Genomic DNA, 17,949 nt, shown 5'->3' on the forward strand with positions numbered 1-17,949 from the left:
ACTGCAGGTTGCAGCCTCCGAAGCCCCTACCCCGTCTCCACCAGTTTGCTGCCTGGAGACCAAGTGCTAGGTGAAGAAAGCTGGGCTGGGATAGAATACACACAGGCAAGGGATCCTAGGTGACGTTCTGGTAGCAGAATTGACCCAGTGGAAGGTTATATACTGTGACTCCCGGGAAGAACCCTGGGAACTCAGGAAGGCCTGTTGGCATAGCAAGGGCATAAGAGCCTTGGAGACCCATTGCTGGTTGTCACAGTCAAAAAAGGGAATAATCTGTCCCTATAATGAATTCGGCCCCACTGCATCTGGCTGTGCCAGCTTTAATTAACCTACAGCAGTGCCAGGACTGGGGTGGCTGGGCCAGACAGTGATGGAGACGCAGGGAAGGTTCATGCCAGCCAGGAAGGGTGTCTGGCTCAGCAGACAGCCTTGGCCTCTGGCCCATGCTCCAGGATGCCAAGCAGAGAGCTAGCCACTAGACCTTCCACCTCCCCGGTTTGTGACTCAGTCTGGTGCCCACCTTGACTACTTGGTGTTGGATGTTAAACTGAGCTGGGCATCTGACCCATGCCCAGGTTAGAATCTGGGTCTGATGCCTTACAGAGATTTGGGGCTGAAGTTGAGGGTATGAGGTGGACATCCTTTGCCTGGACATGAGGCAGGAGGGTAACCAGGGGGTTGTGACTGCAGGCAGATGGAAGTGTCAGGCTCAGAAGACCTCCTGGTCACCTGGAGTATCCAATCTGAAGCATAACTCCCTGGGGGCAGGGCAAGCATGAGCCCTCCTGAAGAATCTGCATGCTTTCTATCCCACTAGGGAGCTCATTCTGCCCAGTGGGCCTTATTAACCTTACCCACAGAGGCTGGCAGAGCTACAGAGCCAGTTCAGGAGAGGGTTACTCCAGCTAAATGCAAAGGCATTGCACCCCTGCTCTTTTTCTCCTGACTCCCCACCATGCCCTTGGCATTGGCTCCTGGTACACGGAAGAGGGAAGGGAGCCTTGGGGCACAGCCAGGAAGCTTTTGTAGTATAATGAGCCTCAATTCCAGCTGTGTCAGAGGCCAGCTGTGTCACCCTGGAAAGTTACAGATTTCTATATGACTTGGAATGTTCTGCAGTGGATCAGTAAGTCCACCAAGGTGTTAGCTGAAATTGTTATATAGAGATGGGGTTGGATCACTCACAGACATGCACATATCCTTCTGTCTCAAGTGCCAAGTCCTTCCCCATCACTGTGGCCCACAGCCCAGCTACAGATTCAGGCTTTGGAAAGCTCCTAGAATTACTAGCACCAAGGACTCATCCTAGGGTATGGATGCTTCATGGAGGCTGTCTTCTCCCACCACCAGCAGGGCGACACCTTGGAGAGCACCACAAGGCCTTCACCGTTGAGCCCCAGAATCTGGCAGGGACAATGGGTTTATTAAACACATGGAAGGGGTTGGGAACACACACACACACACACACACACACACACACACACACACACACACACTTAAAAATAATAAAAATCATTCTTTTAAAACAAATTAAAGGAGCCAAGCGTTGGTGGTGCATGCCTTTAATCCCAGCACTCGGAGGCAGAGGCAGATGGATCTCTGCGAGTTCGAGGCCAGCCTGGTCTACAGAGCGAGTTCCAGGGCAGCCTCCAAAGCAATACAGAGAAACCCTGTCTTGAAAAACAAAAACAAAATTAAAGGGGGAGGTCAGGCAGAGCCAAAAACTTGGAGGTGGTAATTGCCTTCACCCTTGCTGGCAGAAAAGCAAGCAGGGGAACGGCAAGTGTGAGGATTCTTGGAGGAAGTCAGACATCCCGCGGATGGCTAGTGTAGTTTTTTTTCTAGCAATCACCTGGAAATAAGCAGGGTAGAGAAGGAGAGCATTAGCCGGAGAGAACGGACAGAGATAGAAGACAGGCAGGACTGCTTTGGAAGCAGGAAGGCCCCGCAAAGGTTAGTATCATAGGGACAGTCCAAGCGGCTTTACCAAGGCGGGGTGACACTGCACTCCTGATGTCGTCTAGTATAGTCAGTTCTCTGTCCCCCATGTGAGTGAAGGGGAATCGAACTCAGGTCTTCAAGCTTGACAGCAAGCGCTTCTGCCTGCTGAGCCCTCATGTGACCAGGTCTACGACAGCCGGGAACGCAAGTCCGCTCACAGAAGGGGAGAGTGAAAATTTCCCTGGTCACCCCTGGGAAGGGGCAGTAGGAGCCACCAGGAGCGCCTTTGGGATGTAGTCAGGGGCCGCGCCTGACTCTGCGGACCTTGCTTTGCAGGATCTTTATCCCCAAGAAGCACCGGGCACGCTTCGATGAGGTGGTGTCCCAGGGTCTGTTGGGTAAGCTGTGCCGCGCTAGGAGGGCGCAAGGCGCGCAGCGTTTGCGCCGGAGCCGCAGCGAGGAGCGTCCCGAGCGCCTCCTGGTGTCCACGCGCGCCAGCGCCGCGCCACGCCGTCCTGATGAGCCACCCCCGCGCAAGGCGGCCTCGCTGCTGGGCGGCCGCACCGGCCCTGGGGGCCCTCGCAGGTATACAGGGCGCGCGGGTGACAGTAGGGCACATTTCCCGATCATGTGCGAGCTTGGGTCGGAGACTCGTACAGTGGGTATCTGGGAGGACAAGGACATGAGACATCCGCCGGTCACCCACCTCCAACCCCATCTCATCCTTTCCCCCAGGACTGTTCGAGTCTATAAGGGCAACAAGAGTTTCGGCTTCACTCTGCGCGGCCACGGACCGGTCTGGATTGAATCTGTCTTGCCTGGTGAGGAATGAACAGGTTACCCTGAGTGCCTAAGATCAGGGATGAGGTGAAAAACCATGTTGTAGCTCTCTCTAGTAACGCTATCCATGCTGAGAGTCACGTGGCATCCAAAGTTAAGAGTTAGTGTAATGACTGGGGAGATGGTCCGATGGTTAGAGCAATTGCTGAGTAGACATGAGGACTGGAGTTTGGATCTCCAGAACACATACAAAATGTGGGTGGGATGGTAACGTTCTGGTAATTCCAGCCATGGAAGGAAGAGATGGGACTCCCAGAGCAAGCTGGCTAGCAAGCTCCAGGCTTGATTGAGAGACCCTGCCTCAGTGAACAAGATGGAAGATCATCAGAGGATGAGGTTAATCTCTGATCTCTGCACATGCATGCACAGTCATACATACATACACATGCACCTACACACATGAAAACACATGCACACACATGAAAATGAAAGAAAAAAAGCAGAGAGTGGTAAATGCCACTACTTGGCTTGCCTTCTCTATTTTAGGCATCCAGCCTCCCTACCCAAGGAGCATCTCTGCCCATGGGTAGAAGGGTCTCCTCACATGGGTTAACATGATGAAAGACATCCCCTCATGTCTCAGAGGCCAACCTTGATTTAGATAATCCCTCACAGATATGCCTGGAGGCCTGGCCCTAAGTGATTCTAGATTCTGTCCAGTTGACAATATTAACCATCTCAGTGGTTTTGAACAATGTCAATGGGCTCTTGGGTCTAGCAGCTGCTGTCCCTTTTGACTGTCTGGTTCCTAGCCCAAAGCTGAGGAAGGCAGATGGACAGTGGCCCAGACTCTGAGACTCCCTGGAGGAGGTGCTCAGAGTGTGTGTGTGGATTGGTTGCTCTGCATGTGAAATGCAAGCTTATAGGCCTCAGTTGTACCTAAATCTCCTTTCTCTTCTTTTTAAATTACACTTATTTATTTGGAGTAGGAGGAGGGATGGGAGCACACATGTGTCATCTGGGATGTGTGTATGATGGTTAGAGAGCAGCCTGTAGTCAGTTTTCTCTACCACGTGGGTCTCGGGGATCAAACTCAGGTCGTCAGGCGAGCTTCCCTAGCCCCTAAATCATCTAGACAGCCCTGAGTCTCACTTCTCACCTGTAAAACTGAAGAATGGTTATCTGACTCACCCACTGGAGTTGAGAGCGGAGAATCCCATACAATTCCACTATAAAGTGGTCAACTGACTATATACCTTCTCACTCCTCCAGGCAGCCCAGCTGAAAGTGCCTCCCTCAAGTCAGGTGACCGGATCCTCTTCCTCAATGGACTGGACATGAGGTCAGCAGCCCCTGAAGTGTCTTGTGATCTTGGGGATGAGCCATCCTCCAAGACCTTTGCCTCTTGGGACACTAAGAGTGGCTCTGATCCCCTTTTGATGTATGTCCTATGGCCTGTGTCTCCTGGGTCTATCCATCTTCCCCTGAAGGCTGTTTTTCCCCCCTGTCATACTGGGAATTGAACACAAGGCCCTTGGTTAGGCAAACAGTATCTCAGAGCTACATCCTCAGCCCTTTGTTTAAGATTTTTCTTTTTAGACAGTGCCTCACTCTGTATCCTAGGCTGGCTTAGAACTCACTATGTAGCCCAGACTTGCCTTGAATTCATGAAAACCCACCTATCTCCAGTGAGTGCTGGATTGCAGATGTGAGTTACCATACCAGCCTTTTTTAAATTTCTTTTTTGAGACGAGGTCTTGCTTAGTTGACCAGGCAAGCTGGACTTGCTATATAATTCAGACTGGCTTCAAATTCTGCAAACCCTCCTGCCTCAGCTCCTCAAGTGTTGGGATTACAGTTGTGTGCCACCTTATCCACCGAGTAGTGGGAATTCCACTTGAATCCATCCTTCCACTTTGCCAGAACCTCTAGCCCATCCTTCCGACTGAAAATATTACAGCTACATGTTGGGGACACAGAATGGAAAAGACCGATTATTTCTTGCCCTGGAGAGGAGTTGTGGAAATATCTGTGTTGCCATGGAAATAGCTCCTTCTTTGCCCAGGAATGCCAAGCCTAGGGCGTCTGCAGGCCAAGCTGTCCAATGCCTGGGGCTTCTACTGTACAAGGCCTTAACTTATATGAAAGTTAGGGTCCTGACTAGTCCTGAATGAACAGTGGATTTGCTGGGTGGTCTCTTCGTGATGGACAGAGCTCACTTTGTCAGGCCCTTCTGGGCCATCTCCTTTGCAGGAACTGCTCCCACGACAAGGTGGTGTCCATGTTGCAAGGCAGTGGTGCAATGCCTACGCTGGTGGTAGAGGAAGGACCGGTCCCTTTTGCCAGTGGTGAGACTATCAAGTCATAGATTGCCCAGGACTGTTTTGGTGGCTTCCCAGGAATACCGCCAGGGGTGCTATAGAATCCAATGCCCCGTATTCAATGCTGTTCAGTGCTCTCTACAAAGGGCCTGTCCAATGTATTGCACACCCCAGCTCAGAAGGTGGATGACCCCAGTTGCCTGGGAAACTGTGCCTAACCTGGTGACTTTGGGTCACCTGTACCTCCCCATGCCTGTGGTCCTCCGCAGATTCAGATTCTTTGGATTCCCCGACCCGGTCGTCGGCTCTTACCTCGCTGCAGTGGGTGGCAGACATCCTGCCTTCCAGTATCCGAGTCCAGGGGAGGACCTTCAGCCAGCAGCTGGACCACCTCCTCACTCCTCCTGAGCGCTATGGAGTCTGTCGGGCTCTTGAGAGCTTCTTCCAGCACAGGTGTCCTGGGCATATTGGTGATAGGGACCTAACCTGTTTGGGCCCCACCCGAGTCCCTCTTAAACCTGACAATCCTTGTCCTCCTGCCTGTGCCTCCTCACCCTTCTTGGGTGGAGAGAAAGCTCTAAGAAGGCAATAGCTAGTATTAAGGTAGGTTAAGTGCCTTAGGACTTTTAAATTTATTCGTTTATTTACTTTTGAGACCGGGTCTTGCTATGTAACAAGTAGCTGAGCTGAAACTCACAGAGACCAGCCTGTCTCCGCATCCTCAGTGCTGAGACTAAAGGCCATTGCCACCATGCCCAGATAAAACTGGACTCTGACATCTTGGGCAAGTACAGACATTTCTGTCATTTCTGTGAATTGAGGTAGGCAGAAACAGTTAATGAGACATTAGTCAAGAAATCTCACCAGTTCCCACGTAGGCCCTTGGAATCTTTTTTTTTTTTTTCAGAGCTATGTCTGTCATGTTTTATGGCAAGTATGACAAGCCTATCCATTCTTTTTGGTTTGATTTAAAGTATATATAATTATAACTTTTAAAAATATATGGTGCAATATAATTCATGTGCTATATAATTCAGTCATTTATTTGTTTTTTGTTTTTTTCTCTCTTTTTATTATTATTAATTCAAGTTAGGGAACAGGCTTGTTTCACATGTAATTCCCCTCTCCCTCTCCCTCTCCCTCCCCTTACCCCCATTCCTTCTCCCCCACATTTATTTGTTTTTAATTTTAAAAAGTCTGTATATGAGTATTTTCCCTGCATGTAAGTGCACCACACATGTGCAGTGCACATGCAGGCCAGAAGAGAACATCAGATCTCCTGGAACTGGAGGTACAGGTGTTTGTGAGCTGCCACAGAGGTCCTGGGAACTGAACCTGGGTCCTCTGCAATAATAGCACAAATGTTCTTATTTTTGGTTTTTGGAGACATGGTTTCTCTGGGTAGCCCTTGCTGTCTAGGAACTCCCTCTGTGGACCAGGCTGGCCTTAAACTCAGAGAGATCTGCTCACCTCTGTCTCCTGAGTGCTGGGATTAAAGGTGTGCACCACCACCACCACCACCACCACCACCCCACAACACAAATGCTCTTAATCACTGAGCCATCTATCTCTCTGGCCACAATTCATTCATTCAGTGGTTTGGGAGTCTGATATATTTGCAAATATATGTAACCATCACCATAGTGTATTTTGGAACTTTATCACATGTAAAAGGAATACTAACAACTTTCTGTGACATGCTCCTTCATCTTCAGTCCCCAATCTTTCTTTTAAAAAAAAACATTTATTTATTGAATATGGGGGTCATGCATGCCACAGTGCCTACACCTCTGCCAGCTGAGCAATCTCTTGCCCAGTAGATATTTTTTTTTTCCGAGACAGGGTTTCCCTGTGGCTTTGGAGGCTGTCCTGGAACTAGTTCTTGTAGACCAGGCTGGTCTTGAACTCACAGAGATCCACCTGCCTCTGCCTCCCAAGTGCTGGGATTAAAGGCGTGCACCACCACCGCACGGCGATATTATTATTTTCAATTTTACAGACAAAGCAAAAGAGAAAAAGTTAAGTAGCTTGAGAAAGGTCACTTAGTTGGTAAATGACAAAGCTTGGATTTGAGTATTACATTTTTTTGTGTGTTGTGGTGGTAGAGGTGGGAATTGAACCCAGAACCTTGGGTAGGCTAGGTAAGTGCTCTGCCAATGAGCTAACATCCCCCACACTGGGGTTTGAGTCTCTGAAGACTGCTTTCCTGTCTTCTCTGCTCTGTCTTTCAAGGGTGGGGGTCAAGGGAGAAGCTGAATTCCAGGGCCTGGAACCACTACCTGGTCCACACCCCTGAGTGATGGGCTCCCTGCTTCTGCACCCCCACCTGTAGGAACATCGATACCCTCATCGTTGACGTGTACCCTGTTCTGGACACACCTGCCAAGCAGGTGCTCTGGCAGTTCCTCTACCAGCTGTTGACCTACGAGGAGCAGGAGCTGTGTCAGGAGAAGATCGCACGCTTCCTAGGCTACACAGCCATGACAGGTGAGCTGCCCCGCCTGCCAGGTGAACAAGTAGACACCTGTTCTCACTTCCTAGAGGTCTGGTAGCCACTCTAGGCCCCTCCCTCAAAGACAGATACCAACAAGTCTCAGCAAATACATACTCAACACTGGGGCTTGACTGGCAGGATTGTGCCTGCCCAGTTCATCTTTCATGCAGCAAACACAGCATAACTGAAGACTGCTCATTTCTCTGTCCTTTCCTTTTCTTCCTCTTATTCTCTTTCTCCTCTCTCCTCTCTCAAACAGGGTCTCACATGGTCAGGCTGGCCTCAAACTCATGTGTAGTCCAGGCTGACCTTGAACTCCTGATTCTCCTGCCTCTATCTCCCATGTGATGGGGTTTCGGGTGTGTGCCACCTCAACCATGTTTTCTTTTTACATCAGTGGGGATGGAACCCAGGGCCTTGTTTATGCTAAGCAAGTGCTCTCCCACTGAGCTATAGCCCTGTCCTTGTCTGAGAATCCCTACCCAGGCATGGTGGCTGACCTGCAACTTCAGCACCTGACTTGAGCATTTAAAACCTCAAAGTCCACCTCCCAGTGATACACTTCCTCTAAGGAAGCCACAGCTACTCCAACAAGGCCATTCCTACTAATAGTGCCACACTCTATGAGCCTATGGGGGGCATTTTCATCCAAACCACCACAGAGGCCGGTATATCTCAGAATCAAAACAAGAGGCTGGGGATGGCTCAGTAGACAAAGCATTTATTGAGCAAGCATGAGGATGAATGCTAAGATTCCCAGCACCCATACAAATGCCAGGTGGGTGAGGCAGACTACCTGTAATACTAGTACTTGGTAGGTTGGGGACAGGGGACCCATGAAGCAAACTAGCTAGCTAGATTAGCAAAATGAATGACAAACTCTGGGTTAATATATATAGCGTAGAGAGAGGGTGGTGGAAGATACACCTCTGACCTCCACATGTACACACATGCATGAACACGCACACACATATACACATGCAAATATGCATAAACACATATACACATGCAAACACTTTTTTGGGTGTGGGGTTCCAGACAGGGTTTCTCTGCGGCTTTGGAGGCTGTCCTGGAACTCACTCAGTAGACCAGGCTGGTCTCGAACTCACAGAGATCCACCTGCCTCTGCCTCCCTAGTCCTGGGATAAAGGCGTGTGCCACCACCCCCTGACACAAACAATCTTTAATTCGTGTGTCCTAGTCACTGTTTACAAATTCATCAGTACAAGTTACCTGGATCATGGTCCCATGGTCAGACCACTTTGGTAGACTCCAGTGCACAAGCACACATGAGGGCGTCTGCTGGGCCACATACAACCTCATTGGCCCACTGCTATGTACACTATTAGAGTATGTCCCCTGTGGGCCTAAAAGCCCCAGCCTGGGGGCTGGAGAGAAGAGTTAGTGAGGTAAGAATTGAACCAACCAAGTTCGAATCCCTAAACCCATATAAATACTGGATGAGCATAGTGTCTTGTGACCTAACCTGCTACAGACACTCTGCAGCTGCAGTCCCTGTGATTTGTTTTTGATGATCCTTCAAGGTATCTACTCCTTACAGCTTGGAGAATTGAGGATGGCTGAGAACTTTTAGCATGAAGCTCAGGGTCCCCAGAAGTGCATCATGTGTCCAGAACATTTTCAGTTTGCCCCAACAAGTTATATTGGGTGTGGGTAAGCAGCCTAGAATAAGCACAGGGTTTGGGGACCTAGAAGCATGGCATCCTAGGAAGAGCCCTGTTGGGAACAGCATCAGTCGACACTGTGTTTTCCTTCTTTCAGGTGCTTTTCTTCTCTAGGTACTTGGTTTCTGGTCTTAGGACACCTGCTTGAGCATTACTCTAAATAGCTGGAGATAGATGCATTTCAGTGGTAGAGCACCTGCCTAGAATTCCCCAGTGAGGGGCTGGGGTGTGGCTCAGTGGTAGAGCTCTTGCTGGGCATGCACAAGGTACTGGGTATCATCTTCAGCACTATCTAAGAAAAACTGTAGCATTATCCTGGGGACAAGGCAGGAAGGCCCCAGGTCCCAGAGGCCACAAACCAAGGGGGGTGACTTCTTCCCTCACCTCCCTTGCTTGTGGAGGCTGATAGGACAAGGGCCGCATGCCAAACCTTGCCTGTCCCACCACAGAACCTGAATCCTCACTAGACCTGGAGCCAGAGTCCACACCAGAGCCTACTCCAGAGCCACAACCACGGAGTTCCCAGAGAGCTTCTTCCATGTGCCGTCGTAGCCTGCGCTCCCAGAGCCTGGAGGCCAGCCTCAGTTGTGGTAAGGCCCCACTTAGAAACACTGGTGCTGCTTTCTTCTTATAAATCAGAGTTAGTGAAATGATGAGTGTGTCAGTCAAGGTTCTCTAGAGGGACAGAACCCACAGAATGAATGTAAATCACAAAGGGGATTTATTAGAATGGCTTCCATAATAATGGCTGAGTAGTCCAGCAATGGCCGTCTTCGTGCTGGAGAGGCTGGGCATCCAGTAGCTGCTCAGTCCATGAGCTGGAGACATCAGTAGTTCCAGGTCTCAGTTTAGTGCTGAAGGCCCAGAGGGTTCCAAAGAGCTACTGATCCAGTCTGCGTCGGGAGACTGAAAACTGTGGGTTCTGATGGCAACGGCTGCTGCAGCAGAATAGATGCACTCACCAGCAAGGAGGGAAGGCAGGCAGGCAAAGCCCTGCTTTCCCATCAGATCTCTTTCTATCTGTGCTGCTACAGAAAGGTCCTGCCCACTCTAGGATAGAGCCTTCATTTCTTGGGTAATCCTTCCAGGCAGCACCTTCACAGACCACCAAAAGTGTGACCCAGCTGATTCCAGCTCCAATTGAGTTGACAACCAAGATTAATCACCACAATTAGGAATCAGGAATCTGGGGGATATGGAGAATGAGTGCTAACTGTACAGGTCTGGACTGAGCCGTAGAGCTCCGAAAGGATAATGAGGTTCCCATGTTGCCTTCCTGGCAGGTCCTGGTGATTGCCCTGAGATGCCTCTACCTCTGATCCCAGGCGAGCGTCAGGCTGGTGATGGCACATCCCTTCCAGAGACCCCCAACCCCAAAATGGTGAGGTCTTTCTGCCTTCTAGATGTAGTCAATGATCATGGGCCTGGGTGGGCAGTGTGTGGAGACTCCTGACCAAAGTTTCCCAGCAGCTATTTCAGGCTGGGGCAAACTGTCCATGCGTGGTCCTGTTGAGACCACAGGGAACAGTAGGAGGAGGTCGGACTCATCCCCATTGCCCACTAGATGTCGGCCGTCTACGCAGAGCTTGAGTCGCGACTGAACAGCAGCTTCAAAGGGAAGATAGGGACTGTGTCCAAATCCCGGGCCTCTCCGCCAGTCCCCAGCCTGGTAGGCACAGCAGGTATGGCCTCAGTTAACCTCTGGTCCTGAGGGGGTACTGGCTTCTGTTCTTCTAGCTGGCTGTCATGTGTCATCCCTACTCCCAGGCACACCCCCTAGAGGGTGTGCAGCTGGGTCCTAGGGAAGCCCAGAGACCTCTGAGCATGTGTAGTGGGGTCATCAAGGTTGGCTTGTCCCAGCCCCTCATTTGTCCTTTGTGGTCTTCACCCATATGGTGATCTGGAAAAGCAGAGTGTTCCCCCAAACGAGTCCTTGAGTTAGCACGTGGCTCTTGGATACACTATAAAGTGTATTTGTTGCTGCGTGAATGACGTTGCTGGGAAGATAGTTTCTCTGCAGTCTAAGCAAGACCGGCTGTGCCTGTAACAGAGTCCTGTCATCTTTAGCTACTCAGGAAGCTGAGGCAAGAGGATCATAATTTAAGGCCTGTCTGGGCTACAGAATGAGTTCAGGGCTAGGCTGGGCAACTTATCAAGACCTTGCCTCAAAACTTTAAGAAAGTGGGGCTGGAGTGCAGTTGGCAGATTGTTTGATTGGCATGCATGAGGTCCTGGGGTCCATTCCCAGCACCATATAAGGGTGGGTTTGGGGGAGCACACCTGTGGTGGAGTGGGTGTGTGGGGAGCACACCTGTGTTGGAGTGGGTGTATGGGAGCACACCTGTGGTGGAGTGGGTATGGGGGAGCACACCTGTGGTGGAGTGGGTGTGTGGGGAGCACACCTGTGGTGGAGTGGGTGTGTGGGGAGCACACCTGTGTTGGGGTGGGTGTATGGGAGCACACCTGTGATAGAGTGGGTGTGGGGAGCACACCTGTGGTGGAGTGGGTATGGGGGAGCACACCTGTGGTGGAGTGGGTGTGTGGGGAGCACACCTGTGTTGGGGTGGGTGTATGGGAGCACACCTGTGATAGAGTGGGTGTGTGGGAGCACACCTGTGTTGGGGTGGGTGTGGGGAGCACACCTGTGGTGGAGTGGGTGTGGGGAGCACACCTGTGTTGGGGTGGGTTGTGGGAGCACACCTGTGGTGGAGTGGGTGTGTGGGAGCACACCTGTGGTGGAGTGGGTGTGTGGGAGCACACCTGTGTTGGGGTGGATGTATGGGAGCACACCTGTGTTGGAGTGGGTGTGGGGGAGCACACCTGTGTTGGGGTGGGTGTGGGGGAGCACACCTGTATTGGGGTGGGTGTGGGGGAGCATACCTGTATTGGGGTGGGTGTGTGGGAGCACACCTGTGTTGGGGTGGGTGTGGGGGAGCACACCTGTGGTGGAGTGGGTGTGTGGGAGCACACCTGTGTTGGGGTGGGTGTGGGGGAGCACACCTGTGGTGGAGTGGGTGTGTGGGAGCACACCTGTGTTGGGGTGAGTGTATGGGAGCACACCTGTGGTGGAGTGGGTGTGGGGGAGCACACCTGTGGTGGAGTGGGTGTGGGGGAGCACACCTGTGGTGGAGTGGGTGTGTGGGAGCACACCTGTGGTGGAGTGGGTGTGTGGGAGCACACCTGTGGTGGAGTGGGTGTGTGGGAGCACACCTGTGTTGGGGTGGGTGTATGGGAGCACACCTGTGGTGGAGTGGGTGTGGGGGAGCACACCTGTGTTGGGGTGGGTGTGGGGGAGCACACCTGTGTTGGGGTGGGTGTGTGGGAGCACACCTGTGGTGGAGTGGGTGTGTGGGAGTGACAGAATACTTGCCTGGCATGAGCAAGGCCATAGCCTTGATCTCCACTATTGAAAAAAGGTAGGGGTGGGAAGGGTGGACCCTCCACCTTTCTATGAGACTACTATCTGAGGCTTGCTGGGTGGGAGTGGTACCTCATGATCCTTGCCTGAGGCCTTGGTGAGACCTTTGGGGTATGTTCCCAGGTGAGCTGGGGTATGGCACAAACTGAAGCCAAGAGATATCCTCTGTTCCACCTACTGTATCTCTAGTTACTCTTGGGGAACAGCCTGGGAGGCAATAGCCCAGAGACAGAAGGCATGTCTTAGGACAGATAGCTGACCCACTCCTCCACCCATGCTGGGTACTGGCTGATGGGCTTTCTCTCCTTCTACTACCAATTAAGGACCCAGGACCCTGTCTGGAGTCTCATGGCCCAGCGAGCGGCTCCTGCCATCCCCCTGCTATGATCCACTGTGCTCTGGGGGTTTGGCTTCCCCCAGCAGCTCGGAGTCCCACCCCTACGCCAGCTTGGACAGCAGCAGGGCGCCCTCCCCACAGCCAGGTCTTGGATCCATCCACCCCGACAGTCCCCCAAGCCCAGAACCCATCCGGCCACCCAGTCGCAGGAAGCTCTTCGCCTTCTCACGCCCTGTGCGGAGCAGAGACACAGATCGCTTCCTGGATGTGCTGAGTGAGCAGCTGGGTCCCCGGGTCACCATTGTGGATGACTTCCTGACACCAGAGAATGACTATGAGGAGGTGAGCGTGTGAATGGGTGTAGAGAGTTGAGGGGTGGAGGTCTATAGCAGGTATAATATCCCCCAGAGTCTGCAGGGGGCCTATTCCACTGCAGACTGCCTCAGACTGCTTCACCCCTGCCTCAGTCTGTGCTGGAATCTGTCTAGGCTACCCTGTTCCATTTCTGCAGCCATCCCAAGTTATCCCCTGTTCATACTTATCCCGCCCCTGCCTGAAGCCATCGGATATATTTTGTCTCAGGTTACCCCATTCCTCATCCTAGGATACACAGCTCACAACCTCAGGCCAAACCCACCAATCACTTCTGTACCTTTCCCTGGGCTACTCTGTCCTTTCCCTAAGGCCACCTCCATATACTCATTGTCTCAGGCTGGCCCACTCTTTGTCTCAATCTGTCCCATGCACACTCAGGCTATGTCACTCACAACTTCAGGTTAAGGCAGCAGGCTGCCTATCCTGGTCCCTAGCTTCTCTTGCTCTCCACCTGCTTGCTGGTTTTTTGTTTGTTTGTTTGTTTGTTTGTTTGTTTGTTTTTCGAGACAGGGTTTCTCTGTGTAGCTTTGGAGATTCTTGCTGGTTTTACCCACACAGTCTGCATACCTCAGCCTGACTTCCCACTCACCTTGTTCTCCCCTGAACAGATGAGTTTCCATGATGACCAGGGCAGCTTTGTGACCAATGAGAGAAGCAGCGCTAGCGACTGTGTCAGCAGCAGCGAGGAGGGCAGCTCTCTGACCTACTCATCCATCTCCGACCACATCCCTCCGCCCCCACTCAGCCCACCACCGCCCCCGCCCCTGCCTTTCCACGACCCCAAACCCAGCTCTCGCACCTCCGATGGTCCCCGAGGTCCTCCTCAGTCATTGACCAAACCCCTCAACCAGCTCAGCCATCCAGTCCCACCCCCACCTCCACCACCCCTACCCCCACCAGTGCCATGCGCACCCCCCATGCTATCCCGGGGCATGGGCCACCGCCGAAGCGAGACCAGCCACATGAGTGTCAAGCGCTTGCGCTGGGAACAGGTGGAGAACTCAGAAGGCACTATCTGGGGTCAGGTAGGTGACCTGGGGACCAGTGGCTCTCTCAACTGGGTGAGTGATCTGGATAGTAACATTGAAGGCAAGATCCATCTTCCAGCCAACTGCCTTCTTCTTCCACTCCTCTTCTTTATTTTCTTTTTTTTTAATTGCATCTTTAAATTATTTTGTGTGTGGAAGGGGTCATGGCTGTGGAGGTCAAAGGGCAACATGTAGGAGTCACATAATCCAGGCCATCAAACTGGTGAAAGCACCTGAGCCATCATCTCACCAGTTCCTGGCCTCTTGTAACATAAACTAGAATATTCCTTGAACCTTCTCACCCTGAGCAGAGAAGTGACAGCCTTCCCAAAGACAAATGTGTTCCCAAGCCAAGAAAAGCACAGTGGGGAGTTCTGGAAATACCACCCTACCCTCCTGCAAAAAAATCATCACTCTTGAGGCTAGACTAGTTCTCTTAGATTCTAGCTTTTTACTCATGGCAATCCTCCTGTCTCAATGCCACCAAAGTGCTGGGATTAGAGGAATGAGCCACTACACCCAGCTCAACTGCTCCTTTAAATATGGCCAGGGAAGCGAGTACAGTGGCTCATGCCTATCATTCCAGCACTTAGGAGGCTGAAGTGAGACTCCAAGCACATGAATCAGGCATCATACTGCACACCTGTAATCCCAACACTTGGGAGGGTTGAGGCAGGAGGAGCAGTACAAGGTCACCCTTGTCTATATAGTGAGTTTGAGCCCAGCACGGCCTGCAAGTCCCAGAGAAGGGAAGTTTTCATCTTGGGTTCCTGGAGACGATATTCCTACAAGTCTGAGATGAGTTCACAAACTTACTCTCTGGTGTCATCCTTCTGGTCACCAAGGCTGAACACACCTGACCACCCACCCTGCCAGGCCTTCTTGCTCAGCAGCCCCATTCTGAGACTATTTCTCTACTTGTCTCTCTTCCTTTAGGATCTTTCCCTCAGTAGCTACCCTCATCCTCACCCCATCCAAGCCCCTTATGGCCACTGCAGGTGATCATCTCCTGCACAAACTGTCTCAGCCTTTTGGTCCATTTTCCAGCCTCTGGCCTATCACAGCTTCAGTTGCCCTAGCACTAGCTCATCCTGCCCAAGGCAGCTCTGGGATGAACCCAATCCCTGCAAAAGGAGAACCTGAAGCAGGGTGTGGTGGCACAAACCAGTCATCCCAGCACTTAGCAGGCAGAGGAAGGAAGGTTATGAATTTGAGGTCTGTCTGGGCTACATAACAAGTCTTTATCTCAAAAAGAGGGTAGGAGAGTGCTGCAAGATGGGTCAGTGGGTAGTACCTGCTGTGCAAGCATCAGGACCTGAGTTCGGACCCCAACACCCCTGTGAAAATCTGGACATGGTGGTGTACATCTGAATTCCCAGGGCTGAGGAGGGTGGAAACCAATAGATCCCTGAAGCTCATTGGCCAACTAATTTAGCCAATCAGTAGAGCTCTAGGTTTAGCTATGAGATAATCTCAAAAAAATAGGATAGATGAAGCTAAAGAGATAGCTTAGTAGATAAAAACACTTACTGCTCAATTGTGAGGACCTGAGTTCAGATCCCTAGTACTCATGTTTAAAAAAGGGGGGGGGTGGCTGCAAAGTGGTGGTGCATTAATCCCAGCACTCCTGAGGCAGAGGCAAGCAGATCTCTGTGAATTTGAGGCCAGCTTGGTCTACAAAGTGAGTTCCAGTACAACCAGGGCTACAGAGAGAAACCCTGTCTCGAAAAACCAAATGAAGAAGGGGGGGGGTGGAACAGGATAAAGACACCCAAAGTCTTCCATTGGGTTCCACACACATAAGCATGTGTGTGCTCAAAGACCAGACACACACAAAAGGAGACTTTAAAACAGGACAAATCCCCCAGGTCTCTTTAGTCCTCTTGATTGTCACCAGCTTCTTCCTCTGTCTTGTTCCACCCCCCCTTCTTCATGGATGGAGTACCAAGAATGTTTGCCTGATTGATCAGAAGGACAGTCAGTTTCTTAGCTTATAACTTGAATCATGCAGAATTTCTTTCTTTTTTTAAAAATTATATGTGTGCCATCAGAACCCAGAAGAGGGCATCAGGTACCCTGCACTGGAGTTACCAGTAGTTATAAGCTGTCTGATATTGGGAACCAAACTCAGGTCCTCTGCAAGAGCAGCAAGTGCTCTTAACTGCTGAGCCATCTCTCCAGCCCCTGTTTATAGCATTTCTTTCTCTCCCTTCCTCTTTCTTTTTTCCTTCCTCCCTCCCTTCCTTCCTTCCTTCCTTTCTTCATTTATCTATTCATTCATTCATTGATTCATTCTTTCATTCATTCATTTTTGAGACAAGGTTAGGCTGGCCTGAAACTCACAGAGACCTCTGCCTCCAGAGTATTGGGATTAAAGGCATGCATCACCACACCCAGCTTCTATTTAGTGCTTCTTGCAGCCTCCTCTTGCTCTTGCCTTCCTCTTGAACCTCCTGGGTCCTATCTCTTTGGGAGACCCCAGGATGTATTTCAGAGGACAAAGGCAGGCTAGCTGCCTGGGCTTTGAACTTCCTGCTCTGAACTTCCCATGATCCTTTGCAGCTTGGGGAAGACTCTGACTATGATAAGCTGAGTGACATGGTGAAATACCTCGACCTGGAGCTCCACTTCGGCACCCAGAAACCTTCAAGTGAGTGGCCTGAGAGCCTTGGGCCATGTAACCAAGCCACATTGTCTGCTGTCTTCTAGGCATTCTCTAGCTCCCAGTCCCCAGAGCACACACTTATTGCTATGGTATCTTTAAACTTGCAAGGCCTTCTGCATGCTTGAATGCCTTGGCAGTCCTGCAAGCTAGGTCCCACAAACACTTTCACTTCTTAATGAGGAAGCCCAGAGAGGCTAGGTAGTTTGCAGAAAGTCACAAAACCAGGATAGGGTGAGCAGAAGGCATCTATGAATACCCCTTTCAGGCCCTCTCTCCCCCAGTCCTTTCTAGGTATCTCCCTGCAGTGGTTGAGTGTGACTCCAAGCATCTGTAGTCAGTTCTTGTACACATCACAAAGTCAGGAAGTGGTTGGCTTTCGTTGTTCAGTCTGAAGGGTGCAGGAAAAGGGGCATATGAGGAGACTGCAGTGCGGGGTCAGACAAGTCACTTGCTAAATGCCTTAGGCTGGACCGGGGATTGGGGGGGGGGCGGGACCCAAGGCTGAGGAATTGAGGAGAATTTGGAAGCCTGGAGCTGCTGGGAAGAAGGTCCTTGACCACTGACTGTGGCCACATTTCTCCCTTGGCCCTGCCACAGCAGCCCTAGCCTAGTCTCCGTTCCCCATTAAACTGTCCAGTTTTCCTTCCAGAGCCAGTGCCCGGCCCGGAACCCTTCAGGAAGAAGGAAGTGGTGGAGATCTTGTCTCACAAGAAGGCCTACAATACCTGTGAGAAGGCTTAGGGGCCCTCCTCTGGGCCACAAAAGCTGAGACCCGCAAAGGGGTGGGGTGGTCGATATTCCGATGTGGGGTTTGGGACCTGTCACCAGGCTAAATAGGCAGCCTCTCAGGGTAGCAGGATTCCCCATCTAGACTCAGGTGCACGACTAAGGAACCCTCTAATGGC

At 51.4% G+C, this 17,949-nt stretch overlaps 1 protein-coding gene across 3 annotated transcripts in view; it reads left to right on the forward strand.

Moving 5' to 3' along the window:
- Positions 1–17,949, forward strand: part of Grid2ip (Grid2 interacting protein) — a 36,039-nt gene that overhangs the window by 13,418 nt on the left and 4,672 nt on the right. For all 3 annotated transcript variants that reach the window (XM_027413574.1, XM_035444326.1, XM_035444325.1), the window contains 13 exons: positions 2,278–2,526; positions 2,677–2,762; positions 3,994–4,063; positions 4,975–5,069; positions 5,312–5,495; positions 7,375–7,529; positions 9,671–9,811; positions 10,505–10,602; positions 10,786–10,903; positions 12,963–13,318; positions 13,960–14,376; positions 16,942–17,029; positions 17,694–17,771. In XM_027413574.1, the coding sequence (XP_027269375.1) occupies positions 2,278–2,526; positions 2,677–2,762; positions 3,994–4,063; positions 4,975–5,069; positions 5,312–5,495; positions 7,375–7,529; positions 9,671–9,811; positions 10,505–10,602; positions 10,786–10,903; positions 12,963–13,318; positions 13,960–14,376; positions 16,942–17,029; positions 17,694–17,771 (2,135 nt within the window). The remainder of the gene's footprint in view (positions 1–2,277; positions 2,527–2,676; positions 2,763–3,993; positions 4,064–4,974; positions 5,070–5,311; positions 5,496–7,374; positions 7,530–9,670; positions 9,812–10,504; positions 10,603–10,785; positions 10,904–12,962; positions 13,319–13,959; positions 14,377–16,941; positions 17,030–17,693; positions 17,772–17,949) is intronic.

The sequence above is a fragment of the Cricetulus griseus genome, chromosome 4 (assembly GCF_003668045.3).
Source record: "Cricetulus griseus strain 17A/GY chromosome 4, alternate assembly CriGri-PICRH-1.0, whole genome shotgun sequence".
NCBI classification, from domain to species: domain Eukaryota; kingdom Metazoa; phylum Chordata; class Mammalia; order Rodentia; family Cricetidae; genus Cricetulus; species Cricetulus griseus.